General features: G+C 46.0%; 1 protein-coding gene across 3 annotated transcripts in view; it reads right to left on the bottom strand.

Annotated features, from left to right (window-relative positions):
* Window positions 1–1,965: 1,965 nt before the first annotated feature.
* Fam234b (family with sequence similarity 234 member B) overlaps window positions 1,966–18,765 on the bottom strand; it is a 40,242-nt gene continuing 23,442 nt past the window's right edge. For 2 of the 3 annotated variants that reach the window (XM_057773008.1, XM_057773001.1), the window contains exons 6-13: window positions 10,738–10,885; window positions 10,269–10,410; window positions 8,799–8,942; window positions 8,359–8,440; window positions 7,204–7,359; window positions 4,521–4,638; window positions 2,948–3,168; window positions 1,966–2,131 (exon numbers count right to left, since the gene is read on the bottom strand). In XM_057773008.1, the coding sequence (XP_057628991.1) occupies window positions 2,126–2,131; window positions 2,948–3,168; window positions 4,521–4,638; window positions 7,204–7,359; window positions 8,359–8,440; window positions 8,799–8,942; window positions 10,269–10,410; window positions 10,738–10,885 (1,017 nt within the window). In that variant the 3' untranslated portion in view covers window positions 1,966–2,125. Of the gene's footprint in view, window positions 2,132–2,947; window positions 3,169–4,520; window positions 4,639–7,203; window positions 7,360–8,358; window positions 8,441–8,798; window positions 8,943–10,268; window positions 10,411–10,737; window positions 10,886–18,765 lie in introns of those variants that run through there. The other variant, XM_057773017.1, reaches the window with a different exon arrangement.

The following is an 18,765-nucleotide window of genomic DNA, read 5'->3' on the forward strand; positions in this document are numbered from 1 at the left end:
AAAGAGGAGACAGAGAGGAGGGGAGACCCTTGCATTGTTGAAGGCATTACTTCTTAGTGGTCAGGCTGATTTTCGGGCCACCCTATGTTGGATATCAGGGTGAGTACCTGCAAGGAGGAGGAAGTACAGGGAGGCATTTGACAGGAAGCCAGCACTCGCATTGACTAGATGAAGCCACCTCAACCCTCAGCTACCAGCTGAGGTAACTTTCTGTACCAGCTGCAACAGGAAGTTAAGCCTGGAGTTTCCATTGCATTTAGCAAGGAAGAGATTCACGTTCCTAGCAAGAAGTTAAGATGCTATTTACCAAAACACCAAGGAGAATTCAGTGATGCTGTCTTTTGTGGCTTCCTCTTATCTGAGACTCAACCAGCATAAACAGCCTTCAGCCCCGATAGAACAACCCAAACAGGTCTCCATTGAGCATCTTTGTTCCTTACTCCTTCCTATAGACAAGCTTCTCAGAATACCAACACTGTAGAGAACACATTGTATCTGGGGGCTCAACCAGGCCACCACCCACTTGGCAATTTGGTCCACTATAATCCAGTCGTTAGAAGACTACAAACTGTATTCAGCCCTTTTACTCATAGAAATCCTACTTACTGGAGATGAACCTAGAGTTCTTCCAGGGGCCTATTCATTGTCCCCCTTCGCAGCGTCAACCGACTTCCAAGTCAGCGTCCCATACGACTTCCAAATATGCTTCCAGGGTCTTATGGCAGAGGTGCCAACAAGCCTGGTGAGGCAAATCTGCAGGATGAACTGAGTACCAACCTCCTAATACCCATAACACCTATTGTGGGCAATTCATAGCCCCTTAAATCTAGAATCTAGTTTCCTTGGATCGCTTTATTAACACAAGCTAAAATGATACAAGCCCAAGTGAGGAGAAACTCCGGTTTTCACTCAAGAAGTACGTTTTCATTAACCACCATAGGAACACATGGCATATCAGACAATGACACAGACACTTGGAAAATTCAAAATTAAAAGAAGTCAGACATTTACGTAGAAGGCGGAAGAATGGAGATAATTCTAAAGAACCTGATCATTACAAAAGTTACAGTATTTACATGAGAATTTTCTCAATATAATGCTTCCAAGGCTCTAGGAGGAAGGAAGAAGACAGGGCGGAGTGGTTACATGTTGGACCCAAGAAGTCAAAGTCCAGAAATAGATCCCTGAATAGGAGAGGAAGCAAGGGAGCAGGAGATGGAGATGCCCTAGATAGGACTGGGAGCAAGCAGGGTGGAGCTGCAGCCAGGACAAGGCCGTGGGACTCCAACCTTGAAGCTGAGGACAATGTGCATGCTAACCCTTCCCTCGTTACTGCAGAATCAAAGCTCATAGCTGCAGAAGTTCACAGTGCACCACATAGGGACCTGATAACCAGTGGAGTCACAGAAACTCTGCCCCGTGCTCCCTTTGTGATCGAAACAAGTCTTTTCTGACAACCACTTAACAGAAGTGCACAGTCTAGGAGACGGAAAGACAGGCATACTGGATAAGTAGCCCCATCCTAACTTCCAGTGTTTCTCACTGCTGTCTAGAGTTAAGAACCACAGTACAGGCAGATGGAAAACAGTGGAGAGCCATGGGTGACCCTCAGGATCTCAGAGGTAGGCCATCCAGACACATGAAGACCACCAAATCAGATAAATTAAGAGGACAAGAAATGGAATCCCTGAAGCTTGGGGCATATCTCAAAAATCATTTTGTTACAACACTGAACACATAGGTACACGCACAAATACACGTACGCACACACGCACATACACATCACCTAATGCAAAACAACATACATCCTGCTTGTACACCACTGGGTTTCCTAGCAAGGGTTTATAAGTTAGAGGTACAAAAAATAAAATAAAATAAAGCGCTGTAAGATTCACATTTCCAAACTATCCACACAGAGTTCCCAGGAGGAGGGGTTAGTGCAGGATGGGAAGGTCGTGAGATGCCCCAGCTAAGCAGATCATGCTGCAGCACACAGCTCCAACAGGCTGCCAAAGTGCAGTGATCCCCGAGTGCTGCATGACCCTGAAGTCATGTCTCCAGAGAACTGACGCAGGAGGGACAGGAGCTGCTCTGTAAGGGTCTTCTGAAGCTGGATTCCATCGCACTAGATCTGTGGGATTTCCAAAGAAATGGGAACTCTAAGGATCAGAACGCTTCTTCACACCCCAGCTCTCTAGTTTAGCTCCAATGGCTTGTAAGCCCCAGGGACGTTTATCCTCGGTAATAAGCTCTTCATCTTTGAACTTGGCTCAAGTATTTTTTTAGGGAAAACAGTTGGCATTTTCAGCAAGATAACTCTGTAAACCACATCTGTATGGATGCTGTATGGTTCTGTAAACCACATCTGTACGGATGCTCTATGGTTCTGTAAACCACATCTGTATGGATGCTGTATGGTTCTGTAAACCACATCTGTATGGATGCTCTATGGTTCTGTAAACCACATCTGTATGGATGCTGTATGGTTCTGTAAACCACATCTGTATGGATGCTCTATAGTTCTGTAAACCACATCTGTATGGATGTTGTCATTGGTCCCTACCCAGAAAATTCCAAAAAGATCTACCCCGTCCAGTCACTGGGATGATTAAAAACCCACCACTCCACATTTCTAAATGCCTGGCAACCTGAGCTCAATCCCCAGGACCCACACAAAAGAAAACTAACTTCTGCAGTTGTCCGCTGATCTCTACACACGTGTCAGGACACGTGGGCCCCCTACACATAAAATTAGTCAGGCATTGGTGGCACACGCCTTTAATCCCAGCACTCGGGAGACAGAGGCAAGCACATCTCTCTCTCTACTGACTACTAGGCCAGCCTGGTCTACAGAGCAAGTTCTGGGATAGCCAGTACTGTTCATGGAGAAACCCTATCTCAGGAAAAAAATAATAATAATTAACCAAATATCACAGAAGCCAGTCACCTGGTAGGGAGAATCAACAAACTTGATCCTGGAGAGGAATCTTCGCAGCTCCCCACGGCCAATTTTAGGGGTAGTCTCCTTCAGCTGGACCATCTGGCCTTCCATAAGTGCCCAGCGCAGGCTAAGCTTGCTGATCACCAGAGAGGTGGGGTGTCCATCCGGGCTCATCCCTGTTCTCCTGGTGACATAAAAGGCATCTTTCCAGATGTCATTGATTCCAACTGAGGAAGGACAATGACAAGAAGCAGTTAACAAGGGAGTCAGCAGCGTGAGGCCTTACACCTGACTGCCTTGTCTTTAAAATTGGAATTAACAGTGGTTGTCTGAAAGGGATGTGAGAGTCTTTCTTCCCACGAAACCAGTTGCAAAGCTCTGCTCATCTGCAGGCTCACTGGCCCTCCTCTAATATGCTGTGCTAGGAGCTTCAGCCAGTTTCGGCTCACCCTGCCTCCTCTGTTGCTCTGTTGCTCCCCTCTTCCGCTCCTCTCTCCCTCTGCCCAGGGTTTTAGGTAACTGGGGCGCTTGACTCTGAAGGCCATGTAGATGACCAATGCCAAGTACTAGCCTAGTTTGATAAGCAGCCTTGAACTGGCTCGGTAGCCAAGAAGGAGCCTTTGACTCTCCTGCCTCTACCCCGCCAGTGCTGGGATCAAACCCAGGGCCTCCTGCATGTGAGGCGGATACTCTACCAACTGAGCGACATCCCCAGCCCATGAGATTCTTATTTACCATCATTTAATGTTCCCTGATAAATGTTTTATGCAAATGCTCCAACAGCTCATTCTACCTCCTACATGGTTTTGCGAACTGACACTTCCCACTCCCCCACCACCCACCCCCCAATCAGCTGACAGCCTGCGAGTTCCAGAGCAGCTTTTCTCCCCCATAACACCCATGATGGAGCCACAGCACCACTTCAACTCAAGGCAAAGAGCTGTAGGGAGCAAGCCCACAAGAGGCAGGAGTGTGGAAAGGCATAGAAGAGCTTGGTGTAAGGGTACACACTTGCAATCAAGCATCTGGGAGGGAAGGGCAGGAAGGTTAGGTGTTCAAGGCCATCCTCAGCTACAGAGCAAGTCTGAGGTCAACCTGGGCTATGAGACCTATGTAATTGCCCCTTCCCTGGCTGAAAAAGCAAACAACACAAGGGAGCTGCTCCCCCTCCTCGCCCACCCACCAACAGGAGCCCAGGGGAGACCAGCAGCAGTGCGGCTCAGTTTCCAGGGTTTTGGGTTCTCTAAGGGTTCTCTAATATATGCTTTTAAGTTTGCTGTATAGGATCGCTTAGACACAGAATGAAGCAGAGTATCTCCAAATGTTCCGTGTGGTCAGCTTATGGGTAACTTTTCTCCTTTGGTTCTGCTGTCGACTCCAGTTTCTATGCAGTGTGTATGTTTAATAGTCATAATATGGCCTGGAACCATAAGCCAGAGGAAACTCTCCAGCAATGTTCCTGGTTCCAGGAACACTGAGGAAAAGGACACTGCTGTCTCTTGAAAAGTCCTCATCCTTCTCTTGGAGGGCAAAGTTACCACCCAGCCAAGACGCACTCTCTGGTGCCATCGGGACTCACCCTCCGAAGCTGTCACTATGCCAGTGGTGTTGGTCAGGTCCAAGAGGATCGACGGGAAGGCTGGGTGCAGGAGGTAGAGGTGGTAAAGGCCAGGGGGCTCAGTTCCTGGGGTGTCATCCTGGCAACAGTCACAGAAAAGGAGAGCGAAGGTGACTACATCTCCCACACACACGACACCACCAGGGATGGGGAGCAGAGGAGAAGACTCTCCTCTGGTCAGCCCCACTCCTGATCCCAATTACAGGGACACACGCAATTTTACCAGAGTTCAAAATGCAGATTCACCCCTAACTCCAAATCCCTAGCTACAGTCAAAATTAAAAGGGAGAAAGAGAGAAAGAAGGGAAAAGGAGAGTGGAAGGAAGAGGGAGGGAGGGGAAGGGAGGTGGGAGGGGAAGGGAGGTGGGAGGGGAAGGGAGGTGGGAGGGGAAGGGAGGTGGGAGGGGAAGGAGGGGAAGGGAGGTGGGAGGGGAAGGAAGGGAAGGGAGGTGGGAGGGGAAGGGAGGTGGGAGGGGAAGGAAGGTGGGAGGGGAAGGAGGGGAAGGGAGGTGGGAGGGGAAGGAAGGGAAGGGAGGTGGGAGGGGAAGGAAGGTGGGAGGGGAAGGGAGGTGAGGGGGAAGGGAGGTGGGGGGGGGAAGAATGGCTACTTGCAAGCATCTGCAGAAGGGGAGAAGCAGGGGAGAAAGCAGGAAGTGGGGAGGAAGAAGGGAGTCCCTTCTTCCCCTCATCACAGAGCTAGGATTCTCATTCATCCTTACAGCAGGTAAGGCTGTGAAGAGAGAAAAGCTATTTCTGAACTGCAGCTAAATATATTTTCTTAAAAATAAAATCTACTTCCTTTCACTGGACGTCAAAACCAAGTGCGAAGGGCTGGGGATGCAGCTCCACGGAAGTGCTCGCCTAGCATGTACCCAGCCCTGGGTTCGATGCCAAAGACAGAATCGGGCTAAACGTAGGAAAAACCTAACCGTTCCCCAGAGAAACAGAAGAAAATCACGTTACAAATAAAAACTGCTTTTTTCCTAAATAATCAAAGTCTTCTCCTATTTGTTATTTACATTTTGAATTTGAGAGGAGCATATGAAAGCCAAATGGTAGCTTGTACTAAAGTGAAGTTTTCTAGCAGGAGGTATTCAAGAGCAGGAGAAAAGGAGAAAGACTGAAAGATTTTCAGAAAACCAGAAAGCGTTAAATGAGAAAAACAATCAAATAAATGAAAAGTAACTAAAATAACTAAATAACTAAACATATTCCACTTAGTTTATACTGTAATTTTATTTATCTCAACTTTGTTATTCCTTTACGCATATAAGTAAAATGATTGTTAACACTGTATTTAAATGAGAATGTTAAACTTTCTGTTTCTTGGAAAACAATGCTAAATTTACAACTATCTCTCCTCTCTTGTAATTACATTAAGAAATAAAGAATTTGGCTGAGAAAAAAAAAAAACAAATAAAAACTGCCGAGATCTGAGAACTGAGTCTCCGAGTCCCCGCAGCAGGAGAAACATCCACAAGGGGGCGTTATCAACATGCCTTCTGAGTGGGGATGGACTACGGGCACCATGTGTGGGCGGCCATACACTTGTCATGAGAAGCGGAAGCAGACTTGCACCCTTACTCCCATCATGAGCTCTTAAGGCAGAGGAAGCCATTTTCATACGCCCGAGTATGGCAGGACAGACCCCAGGCTCAACTAACATGCCACGAAAATAGCATTCCTCACTGCCTACAGAACAAGGAGCAAAGTTCTTAGCATAAAAGAGAAAGCTCTTCCAGCACTCGGGAGACAGAGGCAGGGAGGTCTCTGCGAGTTCAAGGCCAGCCTGTGAATTCCAGGACAGCCAGAGCTATATAGAGAGACCCCTGTCTCAAAAAGTAAAAATAAACAAAAAAGCTTTTCACTTCACTTCTCTAAACTCTAACGCACACATTTGCTGCCTCCCCCACAGTATTCTCAATCCGCTCACGCTTCCTTCTGCTTCCTTACAAAGCCACTGCCAACCGTGCTATTTCCTCCTTCAGACTGCCCCACCATTCTCTCTACTCCTCTTCCACACAGCGTCTCACCCTCAGCCACACTGTGTATCCAAGCTCTTTCGTGAAACACTCCCTCATCACCCCAGACAAAATCAAACCTCCCTTCTTTTGTCCACCTATTTATTTGCTTTATGTGCGTGTGTATGCGAGTGTGGGCACGTGAGTCACAGTGTGCGCATAGAGGTCAATCGACAACGGGTTGGGAGTGAGGAGGTGATGGTTTTCCCCTCCCACTGTTCAAGGTGTAAATTCAGATTGTCAACCTTGGTGGCAAGCAACTACAGGTTGTCTTACCTTGCTAGCTCACCTGTAGTTCCTACCTGCCCCTCCATGTTACTAAGACACCCTTGCTTTGGGGTTACCCATAGAAGCTCGTTTTGAAAGCCATCCGGTCCAATCCTCTCAATACTATGAGGAAGTCAGGACCGAGGGCACGGCAGAACTAGAATCATAACCTAGACTTGATCATCAAAATGAGGGGATAGATAGCATCTCTAGGAGTGAAGAACAGGAGCCCCCTCCCCCAAAACTAGATGGCTCAGAAAAGCAACTTATTGGGAGGGCACGGTCAACCAATTCAGAACCGTGGGTCTACCATGTTTTCCCATCCTGCCCCCAGCCCCGCCATCCTTCTCACTCACAGAACTGAGAGATGCAGCAGTCAGAGCTTCTGCCCAGAAGAGGAAGACAGACTTCTGATCTGAAGTAATTGCAGAAGTGGTTGGTGTTTCCTTCATGTGACATGGGATACTGTGACTCCAGATGATGGAGCCAGAGCCACCATCCACCACCGTCATCTGCAAAGGAGAAGACAGAGAAGACAGCCGTCTTTAGGAGGATGGCAGGACAAGGGAACACACAAAAACAAGACGTAAGACAAACATCCCAGAGGACAGTCATCCTCTGTATTTGTGAGCGCTGGTCTCCAACTCCTGACACTCAGAACCAGCAGGTGCCGAGTCCCTTACAGAAAGGGTAAGTGTTAGCTACACATGTCCTCATGTGCACTTAGCTCATCCCCTAGGTTACTCACAACACCCACTGCAGTACAATAAATGTATCGATAGTTGCTGCTGTACTGTTTGAGGGACAATAAGAAAACAGTCTGCAAGTGTTCAATAGAAACCATTTTTTAGGTTATTTTCAGGCCACGGCTGGTTAGTTTTGATGACCAATAAAAAAAAAATTTAGGCTAATTATATTTTAAAAATTAAAACTCTATAACTCTGCCTTTAAGATTAGATGAATGAAAACTGTCTATCAAAATATTACATCCTTATAACACACAAGCTTACAGGAAAGCCAAGATGTGGAGCCAGTGGCTCAGCATCCCTGACCATGCTATAGCACTCTGTTTCTGAGCTCTGGTCCTAGCGTTCCTGACCTGCTATTCTTTGCCAGTCACATAAATTCAACCTTAAAGGCCCGACCCATATTCCCTTCCTTTACCAAAAGCTGTCCATAGCACCAAGCCAGTCTGAGTGCTGCCCCCTCTGAAACCTTACTGTGCCTGTACCAAAACGGCTCTGCTCCCTTATACCCACCTCTCCCCCTCCCAGCTTTGTAAGACGGCTCCTCCTACCCAACCGCAAAACAGGCTCCAGAAAGGGACATAGGATTAATCTAGAGAGGCTGAACTGCAGCTCACAGCAACGAGCTGTGAGGTTCCATTTTACTCATTGACTACACTGGTGTTCTCCAAGGGAGGAGGCTCTTGTTCCCCCAGTGTCTCACCCGGGGCTGGACACAGCCCATTCTTTCCGTGTGTTCTGACTGATTTGAGGCCCATGGTTTACCTTTTTCATCCCAACTCCATCCTGTGTCTGCAGAAGGAAGTCCAATGTCTGATCATCAGTGAAATACCCAGGAGTGGGCTGGCTGCAATCACACGAGGAAGCAATAAACAGCATATACAGAAAAGAAATAGGGGGCTGGAGAGATGGCTCAGAGGTCAAGAGCACTGGCTGCTCTTCCAGAGGGCCTGAGTTCAATTCCCAGCAACCACATGGTGGCTCACAGCCATGTGTAATGAGATCTGGTGCCCTATTCTGTCTGCATGCACGCATGCAGGCAGAACACTGTGTACCTAATATAATTAATTAACTAATTAAAAAAAGAAACAGGTGCCTCCCTCCCTTCCCTTGCGACAGCCACGGGTAACAAGCAAGCGCTCTAGATAATTTTGAGAGTGGGAAAGGTGCTCAGAACAGCAGCCATGTGAAGGTACTCTGCAAACCTGCGCAGGCCTTGGAGGCTCAATTTCCAGAGCGGCGTAAGATCTTGTCCCCGAAGCAGGACCAGGCCTTGTCTGGTTGTAATCAAGAGGCTGCTGCAGTTGGAATCTGGGGCCTTTACCAGCTGGAGAAGCTCAACTCCATCACTACGTTGCACAGAAACCCAAGAGTTAGTCTCTGCTGTGAGCGAGAGCCCCATACCCACTTATTCTGACATCTTATTCCCGTTGTGTGCCTGCTTGCGTATACAGTTGTCCCTTAGTGTCTATGTGGGAACTGGGCCCAGGACCTGCTGCAGATTCCAAATTCACATGTTCATCCTCCTTACACAGAAGGATGCGGTGTCTATATATAATCTACCCCCTGTGTAGTGTAAGCATCTCTAGAGTAACTATGGCTGAGTGCAATGGAAACAGAAGCAATGCTACACTCTTCAGGGGGTAGAGACAAGAAAACCAAGTCTGTATATGTTGGGTACAGATGCAATTTTTTCCAAGTATTTTCATTCGGAGGGGGTGAATCCACAAATGTGGACCCCCCCCAGGATAAGTACTCCCCATTCTACTCTTGCATCCACTTCCCACCATGGTCTTGTCAAGCGAGGCACTTGGTCATTCCTACTGAATCTCATCCTCTGTCTCCAGAAAGGTCCATGCACTTGGTCATTCCTACTGAGTCTCATCCTCTCTCTCCAGAAAGGTCCAAGCACTTGGTCATTCCTACTGAATCTCATCCTCTGTCTCCAGAAAGGTCCATGCACATTCAAAAGGAACTTAGAAAACAAAGCTGCGATGTGATACCTCTCTACCTGGACACTCTGGGGACAGTAACAGAGACAAGGATAATGGCATGGAAGATAGACGGAAATCAGGACAGGTGGCCTGAAATTGTCACTAAGCTTAGACAATAACTCATGGCATCTACTTTAAATTAATTCTTTTTCTACACAACTAGAACCATTCCATCAAAATCTGATAATGCCTGAGGGAAAAATGCTATAAAATGACTTGAAATTTCTGACAGAAAGGAATATAACAATTTTTACCCAGACCAGCAGCTATGTAGATAAAGTATATGGATCACTGCATGTGACAACCACATGCTCTTAGTTGAGAAGTAAATAAAAATTAAAAAAAAAAAACACAAGATTTCACGCCTGCTATTCCTGCTTCTGTCAAAATGATTCTTTAACTGGGAGAAAAGTATAGGGAAGAGTAGGTCAAAGATTTCATATAGATTTTTCCATATATTTATATATTTATAAATAGATCCCCTTAGCTGTTCTGCTTGGGACCCATAGCTAACACCCGTTCTTGGAATCCAGTTAGGAAGTAAATTCTGTTCACCAAGGCACAGACCCAACATTGCCCAAACCTCTGCTCTTAGGCACCAGTCAACCCAAACTCAGAGACTCCATGCTGCCTGAGTCCCCAGAAGACCTCACTATGGCCAAAGGCGGATCTCAGCCACACCTGTAAACGTCGATGAGCTCCGAAAGGTTGACAGATCTTCGCTTCTCCCATTCCGGCTCTTCTATCTGCAGAGAGGGTGGTGAGCTGTCTCGGTTTTGGGCCTGAACAAAAATGTCCCGCAGGGCGACAGCTTGTATATTTCCTAGTGCCACAGGAAGAGTCAACACTGAGAAGCTGGGGTAAAAACAACTACCCAGGCTATCCCAGGGCGGGGTTCTGGGCGGGAGACACACAACGGATCACACGGGGGCAACAGAGCCCACTCCAACTGGTCCCACGTGGAGTGATGGGGAAGTGATCAAGTGGATGCTGGGCAGCCCCCTTTCCAGAGAAGGCATCAAGGGAAACCATAATTAATGACCTGCAGTAGGTGAGACACCCTGAAAAACAGTCAACACCAGCGAACCCCACGGGAGGCCTAGCCACCGACACCAGGAGAGCAGAAGCCAAAGTCAGCCTTGTTTCTTACCAAAGCCAAACAGGATGTAGACAGCCCCACTGGTGGTGATATAAACCTGGGGACCAATCAGATTCCCCACTCCCACGATGTTGTACTTCACAGGTCGGCCCACGGGACTCCCTGTCCGGCCAGAAACCAGCAGAAAACACAGATCTGGCTGAAGAAATAAAAAGAAAGGAACATGTTAATAGAAGCCTTTCATTTCCTAATGCCTCATGAGCTAAGGGCTCAGAAACTCTTCCTATGCTGGAAAGCACAAAGCTAAACTTACTCGCTTATTCCCCTGGGAATAAAAAGTGGGAGAAATGTGTGCTCTCTGACCAGACATGTGTGAAGAATATCTTCAGGACTCCTCAGAAGACGGAACACAGTAGTTTCTGGCTATATCCTCTCCCAAGGCCAGAAGCTAAATATAAGATGCTGATCTAAGGAGGGTTGTAGTGATATTTTGTTTGTGTTTTAACAAATAAAGCTTGCCTGAAGATCAGCGTGCACAGCTAAGCCACTAGAGGTCAGGCAGTGGTGGCTCACACCTTTAATCCCAGGACTTGGGAGTCCCACAACTTTAAACCAAGCACTAGGGAAATGGAAACAGGAAGGGATATGGCTGGGTGGAGAGAGGAATTTAAGGCTGGAGGAGACAGGAGCTCACTGCAGTCTTGAGGATGCTGTCAAAAGAATCACCCTTTTGGTCTAAGAATTCAGTAGAGGTAAAAGGTCTCTCTAGTGGCTGGCTACTCTGCTTCTCTGATTTCTCAGCTTTCACCCCCTAATATCTGACTATGGGTTTTTATTAAGAACAATTAGAATTCATGATACAGAGGTTCTTTACTCAAGAGCCAGGATCTACCAGAGAGGTCCTAAGGGCCAGCTTGGTAGAGATTAGAATCACCAGGAAAACACATCTGGGCATATCTCTGAAGATGTTTCCAGAAAGGTTGACAAAGTAGGAAAACCAACCCTAGTTGTAGGTATCTTCATCCCATCAGCTTGGGGTGCTACAGTTATAGGCACTGTGGCTCAACTATGAGGACCAGTGTCTGGATCCCCAGATGGAAATCCAGCAGCTTATGAATCCTTATAACTGGCCCCAAGGGATCAGAAGTCATCTACCGCTGTAGGGCACTCACATACACACATGTGCACACGCACTCATATAGACGTATGCTGTAGGAAGGCTTGCAGCTTGTGGTTACCTGCCTACTGGGGCGTGGCCTCTTATACTATATATGCAGATACAGAGCCTGCGTCCACCCCTTCTTCTTTCTCCTTTGCCCTGGCTGCTCGTACGGATTGTTGGATTGTTAGATTTGATCTCTGTCCATGGCGAAAGCAGAGAATTCTGATTTGTGAGTTTACCCCTAAATAACTGTCTATTTCTCATTTCTGCACTAGTGTGGGATTTCTTTTACACGCCCATTCATCACTTGGTGCCCACATGGATTTAAACTCCACACCTACCAGGTGGATGGCCTGGCCATTCCACGGCTCAGACAGGTTTGCTTTTTGTAGTGGTTTTTTGTAGAATCCCTGTAACAGCAGAGTTTACTGGGGTTAGGGGTTGGAAGGAAAATTTTATAGGCTCAGGGATCTCTTTGAAAATAGAAAAAGATAAGAAGGGGGGGTGAAATTGGATGGGATATTAGATTAGTATGAGCTTACTCACACTAATAATAGTGAATAGAGTGAATATTTGTGAGTTATTATTTATAGGCAATTACATTGGTATAGATTCTTATATATTGATACAAAGTTAAATTATACTGAATAGTGTATGCATGCATGCTTCTACCTCTGCTTAAAACATTTTTATATATTGATATATATTTATTATATTGCAATGTACATTTCTATCTCTGATCAAGATACTTATACATTGTTTACATTTGGAGATCATGATCCTCATTTATTGCACAGTTGTTTATTGTCTTAGTCTTTAAGATATATAGGTGTTAAGAATTATAGATCAATAGTCATCTATGTTTGTTATACTTATAGTTAGACTAATCAGGTTCTTTAGATACATAGAGATTATATTCTACATAGATAGATAATCTTTTTTTTTTTTTTTTTTTTCGAGACAGGGTTTCTCTGTGGTTTTGGAGCCTGTCCTGGAACTAGCTCTTGTAGACCAGGCTGGTCTCGAACTCACAGAGATCCGCCTGCCTCTGCCTCCCGAGTGCTGGGATTAAAGGCATGCGCCACCACCGCCCGTTTGTAGATAGATAATCTTCAACCACTTCAAAGAGCTGTAGAAAATGACATTTAAATAACTTAGAGTTCTGTTGAAATGAGACACAATTGCTCCTGGCAGCACCGATCTATTCCCTTGCACCAAAGACACTCCACCTGGAGCTTGCTTTCTTCTTGGCGAAAACTGGCCTTTGGGCAAAGAAATGCCCATGCCTCAACCACTGACAAGATACATAGTATCTGGAAATGGATACGCAGGACTCTCAAATCTTGCCAAGACAGGGTAAGACGGTTTTGAAAAATTTCTTGCCTTTGAAAATATTCTGTCAGTTATTCTAGGCCTTAGCCAAAGTTGGTTGCTTCAACGTTGCAAATGAGACTTAGAATGATGCTCAGGTAGCCAACTGTCTCTGTCGTATACTGCTCGCTTCTCCCTTCTCAGGCCTTCGCTGGGCTTGAAGATTAGATAGTCATAGTTACCTTCCTCATGATTTAGCCAAGGTTATTTCCAATGCAAGATTGAGACTCCTTGAACTAGAATGTTTATTAAAACATCTGTCATGTGTTCCTTGCTTAATATTGCTTATGTTGTTTGTAATTTTATACTTGGGAATCTGTTCCCATTGTATATAGTTGTATTGGGTTTGGATTGATCTTGTTTAGACAAAAGGGGGAGGTGATGGGGGAAGCTTTGTTAACCAATCATCTTTAAGAAGTGGAACCTTTGGAATGGCTACCAGAAGCCCAGGGCAATGTCCCCAGTTAGTTCATTGGGGCACCTGAGGATAGGGAACCTGAAATGAACCTATCCTATAATCATACTGATGAATATCTTGCATATCGCCATAGAACCTTCATCTAGCGATGGATGGAGATAGAGACAGAGACCCACACTGGAGCACCGGACTGAGCTCCCAAGGTTATAATGAGGAGCAGAAGGAGAGAGAACATGAACAAGGAAGTCAGGACCATGAGGGGTGCACCCAACCACTGAGACAGGGGGGCCGATCTATTGGGAGCTCACCAAGGCCAGCTGGACTGCTACTGAAAAAAACATGGGATAAAACCGGACTCTCTTAATGTGGTGGACAATGAGAGCTGACGAGAGGCCAAGGAGAATGGCACAGGAACTTTCATCTGGCGATGGATCGAGAGAGAGACAGAGACCCAATTTGGATCAACCGTCTGAGCTCTTAAGGTCCAAATGAGGAGCAGAAGGAGGGAGAACATGAGCAAGGAAATCAGGACCACGAGGGGTGCACCCACCCACTGTGACAGTGGAACTGATCTATTGGGAGCTCTCCAAGGCCAGCTGGACTGGGACTGAATAAGCATGGGTTGAAACTGGACTCTCTGAACAAGGCGGACAATGAAGGCTGATGAGAAGCCAAGGACAATGGCACTAGGTTTCGATCCTAATACATGAACTGGCTTTGTGGGAGCGTAGCCTGTTTGGATGCTCACCTTCCTGGACCTAGATAGAAGTGGGAGGACCTTGGTCTTCATGTAGAGCAGGGAATTTGGACTGCTCCTCAGTATTGAGAGGGAGGGGGAGTGGACTAGGGGGAGGAGAAGTGGAGTGGGGATAGGGGGAGGGGAGCGGGGGGAGGGGGCAATATGTGGGAGGAGGGGGAGGGAAATGGGAAACGGGGAGCAGTTGGAAATTTTAAGTAAAAAAGAATAAAAAAAAAAAAAAAGTGGAACCTAGTTAAGGCTTAGCTTCCTGGAGCCCAGGAGAAAAATTGGGACGGACAGGTGCTCAGTCTCTCTGGGTGATTCCTGTGGGACACAACAGAACTTGGACTTTCCATTCTTGAGGCATGAGTTTCCCCTTATAATAAGTAAAAGTATAATTGTTTATCTTTAAGCTAGCCTGGTTATTTCCTGAATCGACGTAATAGCTACAGATGTACATATAAACACATGCACACACATAAATGAAGTGAAACTGTAATAAGAAAGAAACAGAACTGAGCACAGCCTTCATCTCTTTCTGCTCTCTGGCTCAGATGAAAGGTGACTGGCGGCCTCATGTTCCTGCCAGCACACCTCTTAAATCAGTGAGACACCTTCCTCCCTTCGGTTTGCTTTTGCCAGGCATTTGATCACAGTAATGAGAAAGGGCCAACACACTGGAGCATCAGTGCATCAGCCCACAGAATTCTTCATCTTAACATCAGATGTCTGGCCTGGCCGTGGCCACCGCCAACGTCACTCTCAAGATTCACTTGCCAGGGCTGGAGAGACAGCTCAGCAGTTAAGATCACTGGCTGCTCCTCCAGAGGTCCTGAGTTCAATTCCCAGCAACCACATGGTGGCTCACAGCCATCTATAATGAGATCTGGTGCCCTCTCTGGTGTACAGGCGTACATGCAGGCACAACACTGCATATATAATAAATATTTTTTTTAAAAAAAGATTCGCTTTTCTGTGAATGGCCAGCTAGTAAATAATATTGTAGGCTTTTCCAGTGGCATGGTCTCCATAGAAACTACTCTCTATTGTTAGTCTAGCATGAAATCTGTCACAAGCAACACAGGAAATGACTACGCTCCAACAAAAATTATTTGAAAAAACAGTGGGGGAATTTAACACAGTTTATTAGCCAGCCCCAGCTCTAGAATGTTTTTTCTTTTTTTTTCATTTATTTTTATTTTATTTACATATATGTACCTGTCTGTTGAGTATATGCATATGCTGTCTGTGAGCAGGTGCCCTTGGAGGCCAGAAGAGGGCGTCAGAGAACTTGAGTTGAAGTTACAAGCATCTGTGAGTGACAGGACATGAGCACTAGGAACCAAACGTCCTCCAAAAGACTGCGGAGTCACCTCCCCAGTCCTCTGAAAGATGGCTAAGTTACCTCCCCAGCCCTTTCAAAAGGTTTTGACAAGGTTTATCATTTTAAACTTCTTGTTTTGTTTTGTTTGTTTTTTGAGACAGGATTTCTCTATATAATAGCCTTGGCTGTCCTGGAACTCATTCTGTAGACCAGGCTGGCCTCAAGATCACAGAGATCCACTCACCTCTGCCTCTGAGTGCTGGGGTTAAAGCGTGTGCCACCATCGCCTGGCAAATTCTCACAGAGAAGACAGATGGGTGTGGTCTACAGCACAGGCAGATAAAGTGCATACTCCGTCAATGGTAACTTCGAGTGGAGTTTTTACAGGATGCATCGCACTCTGCCTTTACGTATTGTATTCTAAAACATTTTCTTTTCTTCTCCTTTTTTTTTTTTTTTTTTTTTGGAGCCTATCCTGGAACCTTGTTCTTGTAGACCAGGCTGCCCTCAAATTCACAGAGATCCACCTACCTCTCAGTGCTGGGATTAAAGGCCTGCACCACCACTGCCTGGCTCTAAAACATTCTTATCAAAGACTAGATGAACGAAATAAATGTACCTCAAAGCTGAGAGGAAGAGCTGACACACTACAGAACAAATGTAATTCTCTGAAAGGTCAGAATCAAATTGTAAGAAAAAACTGTTTTACTAATTAATTGATTAATTAAAAGATATGAGTCCTTTCACTGATTATAAACACAGAGCAAAGCGTAGAAAGTCTTCAGCTACAAATACAACAATCAAGCTTGCATTAAAAGAAGGAAGAAGCTGGGCATGCAAAACAAAACAAAATATCTGGGTGTGGGAAGCAGGGTCAAGGGGATTGCCACAAGTTCCAGGCCAGCCTGGTCTACATAGTAAGCTGTAGGCCAATCCAAGCTCTACAGGGCTTGTCTTTCAAGACAAGGTTTCTTCTCTGTGTAGCCTTGGCTGTGCTGGAATTTACTTTGTAGACCCAGGCTGGCCTTGAACTCAGAGATCCACCTGTCTCTGCCTCTGGAGTACTAGGATTAAAGGTGTGCACTATCACTGCCCTGCAGAGACCTTAAAAGGAAAGACGTGTGGCGGTACACACCTTTCACGCCAGTATTAGCGAGGAAGAAGGGTGGATTTCTCTACATAGTGAAACTCTGTCTCAAAACAAAATTTAAAAAAAAATACCTCGTGGTGGTGCAAGCTTTTAATCCCAGAACTCTGGAGGCAAAGGAAGGTGGACTCTGAGTTGAGGGCCAATGGTCTACAGAGTGAGTTCCAGGACAGCCAGGGCTACTCAGAGAAGCCCTGTAAAAGAAGAAGTAACGGTAGCTGGCTTGAACTTCCAGGCTGCCCCTGCACAACCCAGAAAGCCCCACTCCCGTCTCTCTATCTCCAAACCCCACCCACTCAGAAAGACTCTGAACAAAAGGAAGATGCCAAAGCCCAGTCTGGCACCTCTAAAGCACTCAGCTTTTGATCATACTTGGGCACAACCCCAATTTGTGGCAAACACATCATCACTCCTTGCCTACACTCTCTAAAGTCATTTGTGGGTGCAGGCCATCTCTGGGACTGGAGAACCTGTCAAGGAGTTACTTTGCTCAAATGGATCTGTTATTATACTTTTTCACTTTGGCTTGATCTGGCTGTGTTGGTGGAGAAGCCTATGGGGGTGGTGGCAGAGAAACCTATTAGTATCCTTGGGTCGAGATAACCAAGAACAGAACTCTTTACAGATGTGGGTGCTGCATGTTACAGGACATCTGGACAGACTGGGATCAAGGGGAAAGGGGCTCCCTGTCTGAGAGGACTGTATAAAAAAAAAAACTGTGGGTATTCAGCCTTCGGAGTAACCAACCAGCTTAGTGGGGCCAGGCCAGCAGCTGCGGGGTTTCCTAAACTGGGTGGACACCAGATTCATTCCAAGACGCCAAATAGAACTGTGGTGGGAACAGTGACTGGAAGCCACTAGGATGAACATATCTCCCAACAAAACAGCTCAGGGGATGGTCCACAATGTAATGGGGCTGCTCACACGGAGTGATATCCACCTTAGCCTGGATGCTTGAGGGGGGCACGTTGTTGAAGGAGCTGCGGGCTGTGTTCCTGCCACCCAGCTCCCGGCCGCCTGGCGAGCTTAGGCCCCGAAATAACAACACACAAACTGTATTCTTTTAAGCACTGTCTGGCCCATTTCTATTAATGTGTGTAGCACCCCAAGGTGCTCTTACCAGGAAGATAAGTCCCAATAGGAACTATCAAGAAAACTGAATAGGTTGTGTAAGTAAAATTATTAAACCATATTTCTAAATTTATAGAGCTGGTTTTGAAGTTGGACTCTGGCTCAGTCCCTCTCCAATTCCAAGCCTGTTGGTAAGAGAAAAACCCAGAGTTTCTGGAGTTTCTGTCTCATGTCAAGAGCCATGATATGGGACAGAAAGAAATATGAGTTTAGAAAACATCTTTGCTTTTCTTCAGATCTATCATACTTTTCATTGAATATATCTATCATGCCTTTCATTGAATATATATATATAAGTCAATATATGTCTATATGATTAATGTTTAAGTTTTTCACAATGAACAATGAGTTTTTCCTGAAGTGACATTTGAAGTTTCCAGGAAGAAGATGGGGCCCCACAACAACAACTCCATCTGGTTGATATGACGTCATGATACTGATAGCGCTACTACAAGACCTGTTTTGGGTACCAGCTGTGCAAGACAGTTCCAACTTGGTTAGCTGAAACGGTGCACATCTTATACAACATTCTGGCCAGACCTGCACAAAATACTCAGAGACTATTTGCAATTTTAAAAGACACTGATCTTGAAATTTAACCATCATTTTACTTTCACAGGATCCCCCAGAAAGAACGTCGCCCCCATGACAGCTGGAAGTAACTCTAGAGGACGACGTCCCCTCTCCCAGTAAAGTTTGCCCTTGGGTTTAGGGACATCATTTAGGGGTTGATTATAATTGGTATACGGTTGAGGGTTGGGGAAGGAATTTTATAAGCTCAGGGATC

Source organism: Chionomys nivalis, chromosome 1, assembly GCF_950005125.1.
Source record: "Chionomys nivalis chromosome 1, mChiNiv1.1, whole genome shotgun sequence".
NCBI lineage: Eukaryota > Metazoa > Chordata > Mammalia > Rodentia > Cricetidae > Chionomys > Chionomys nivalis.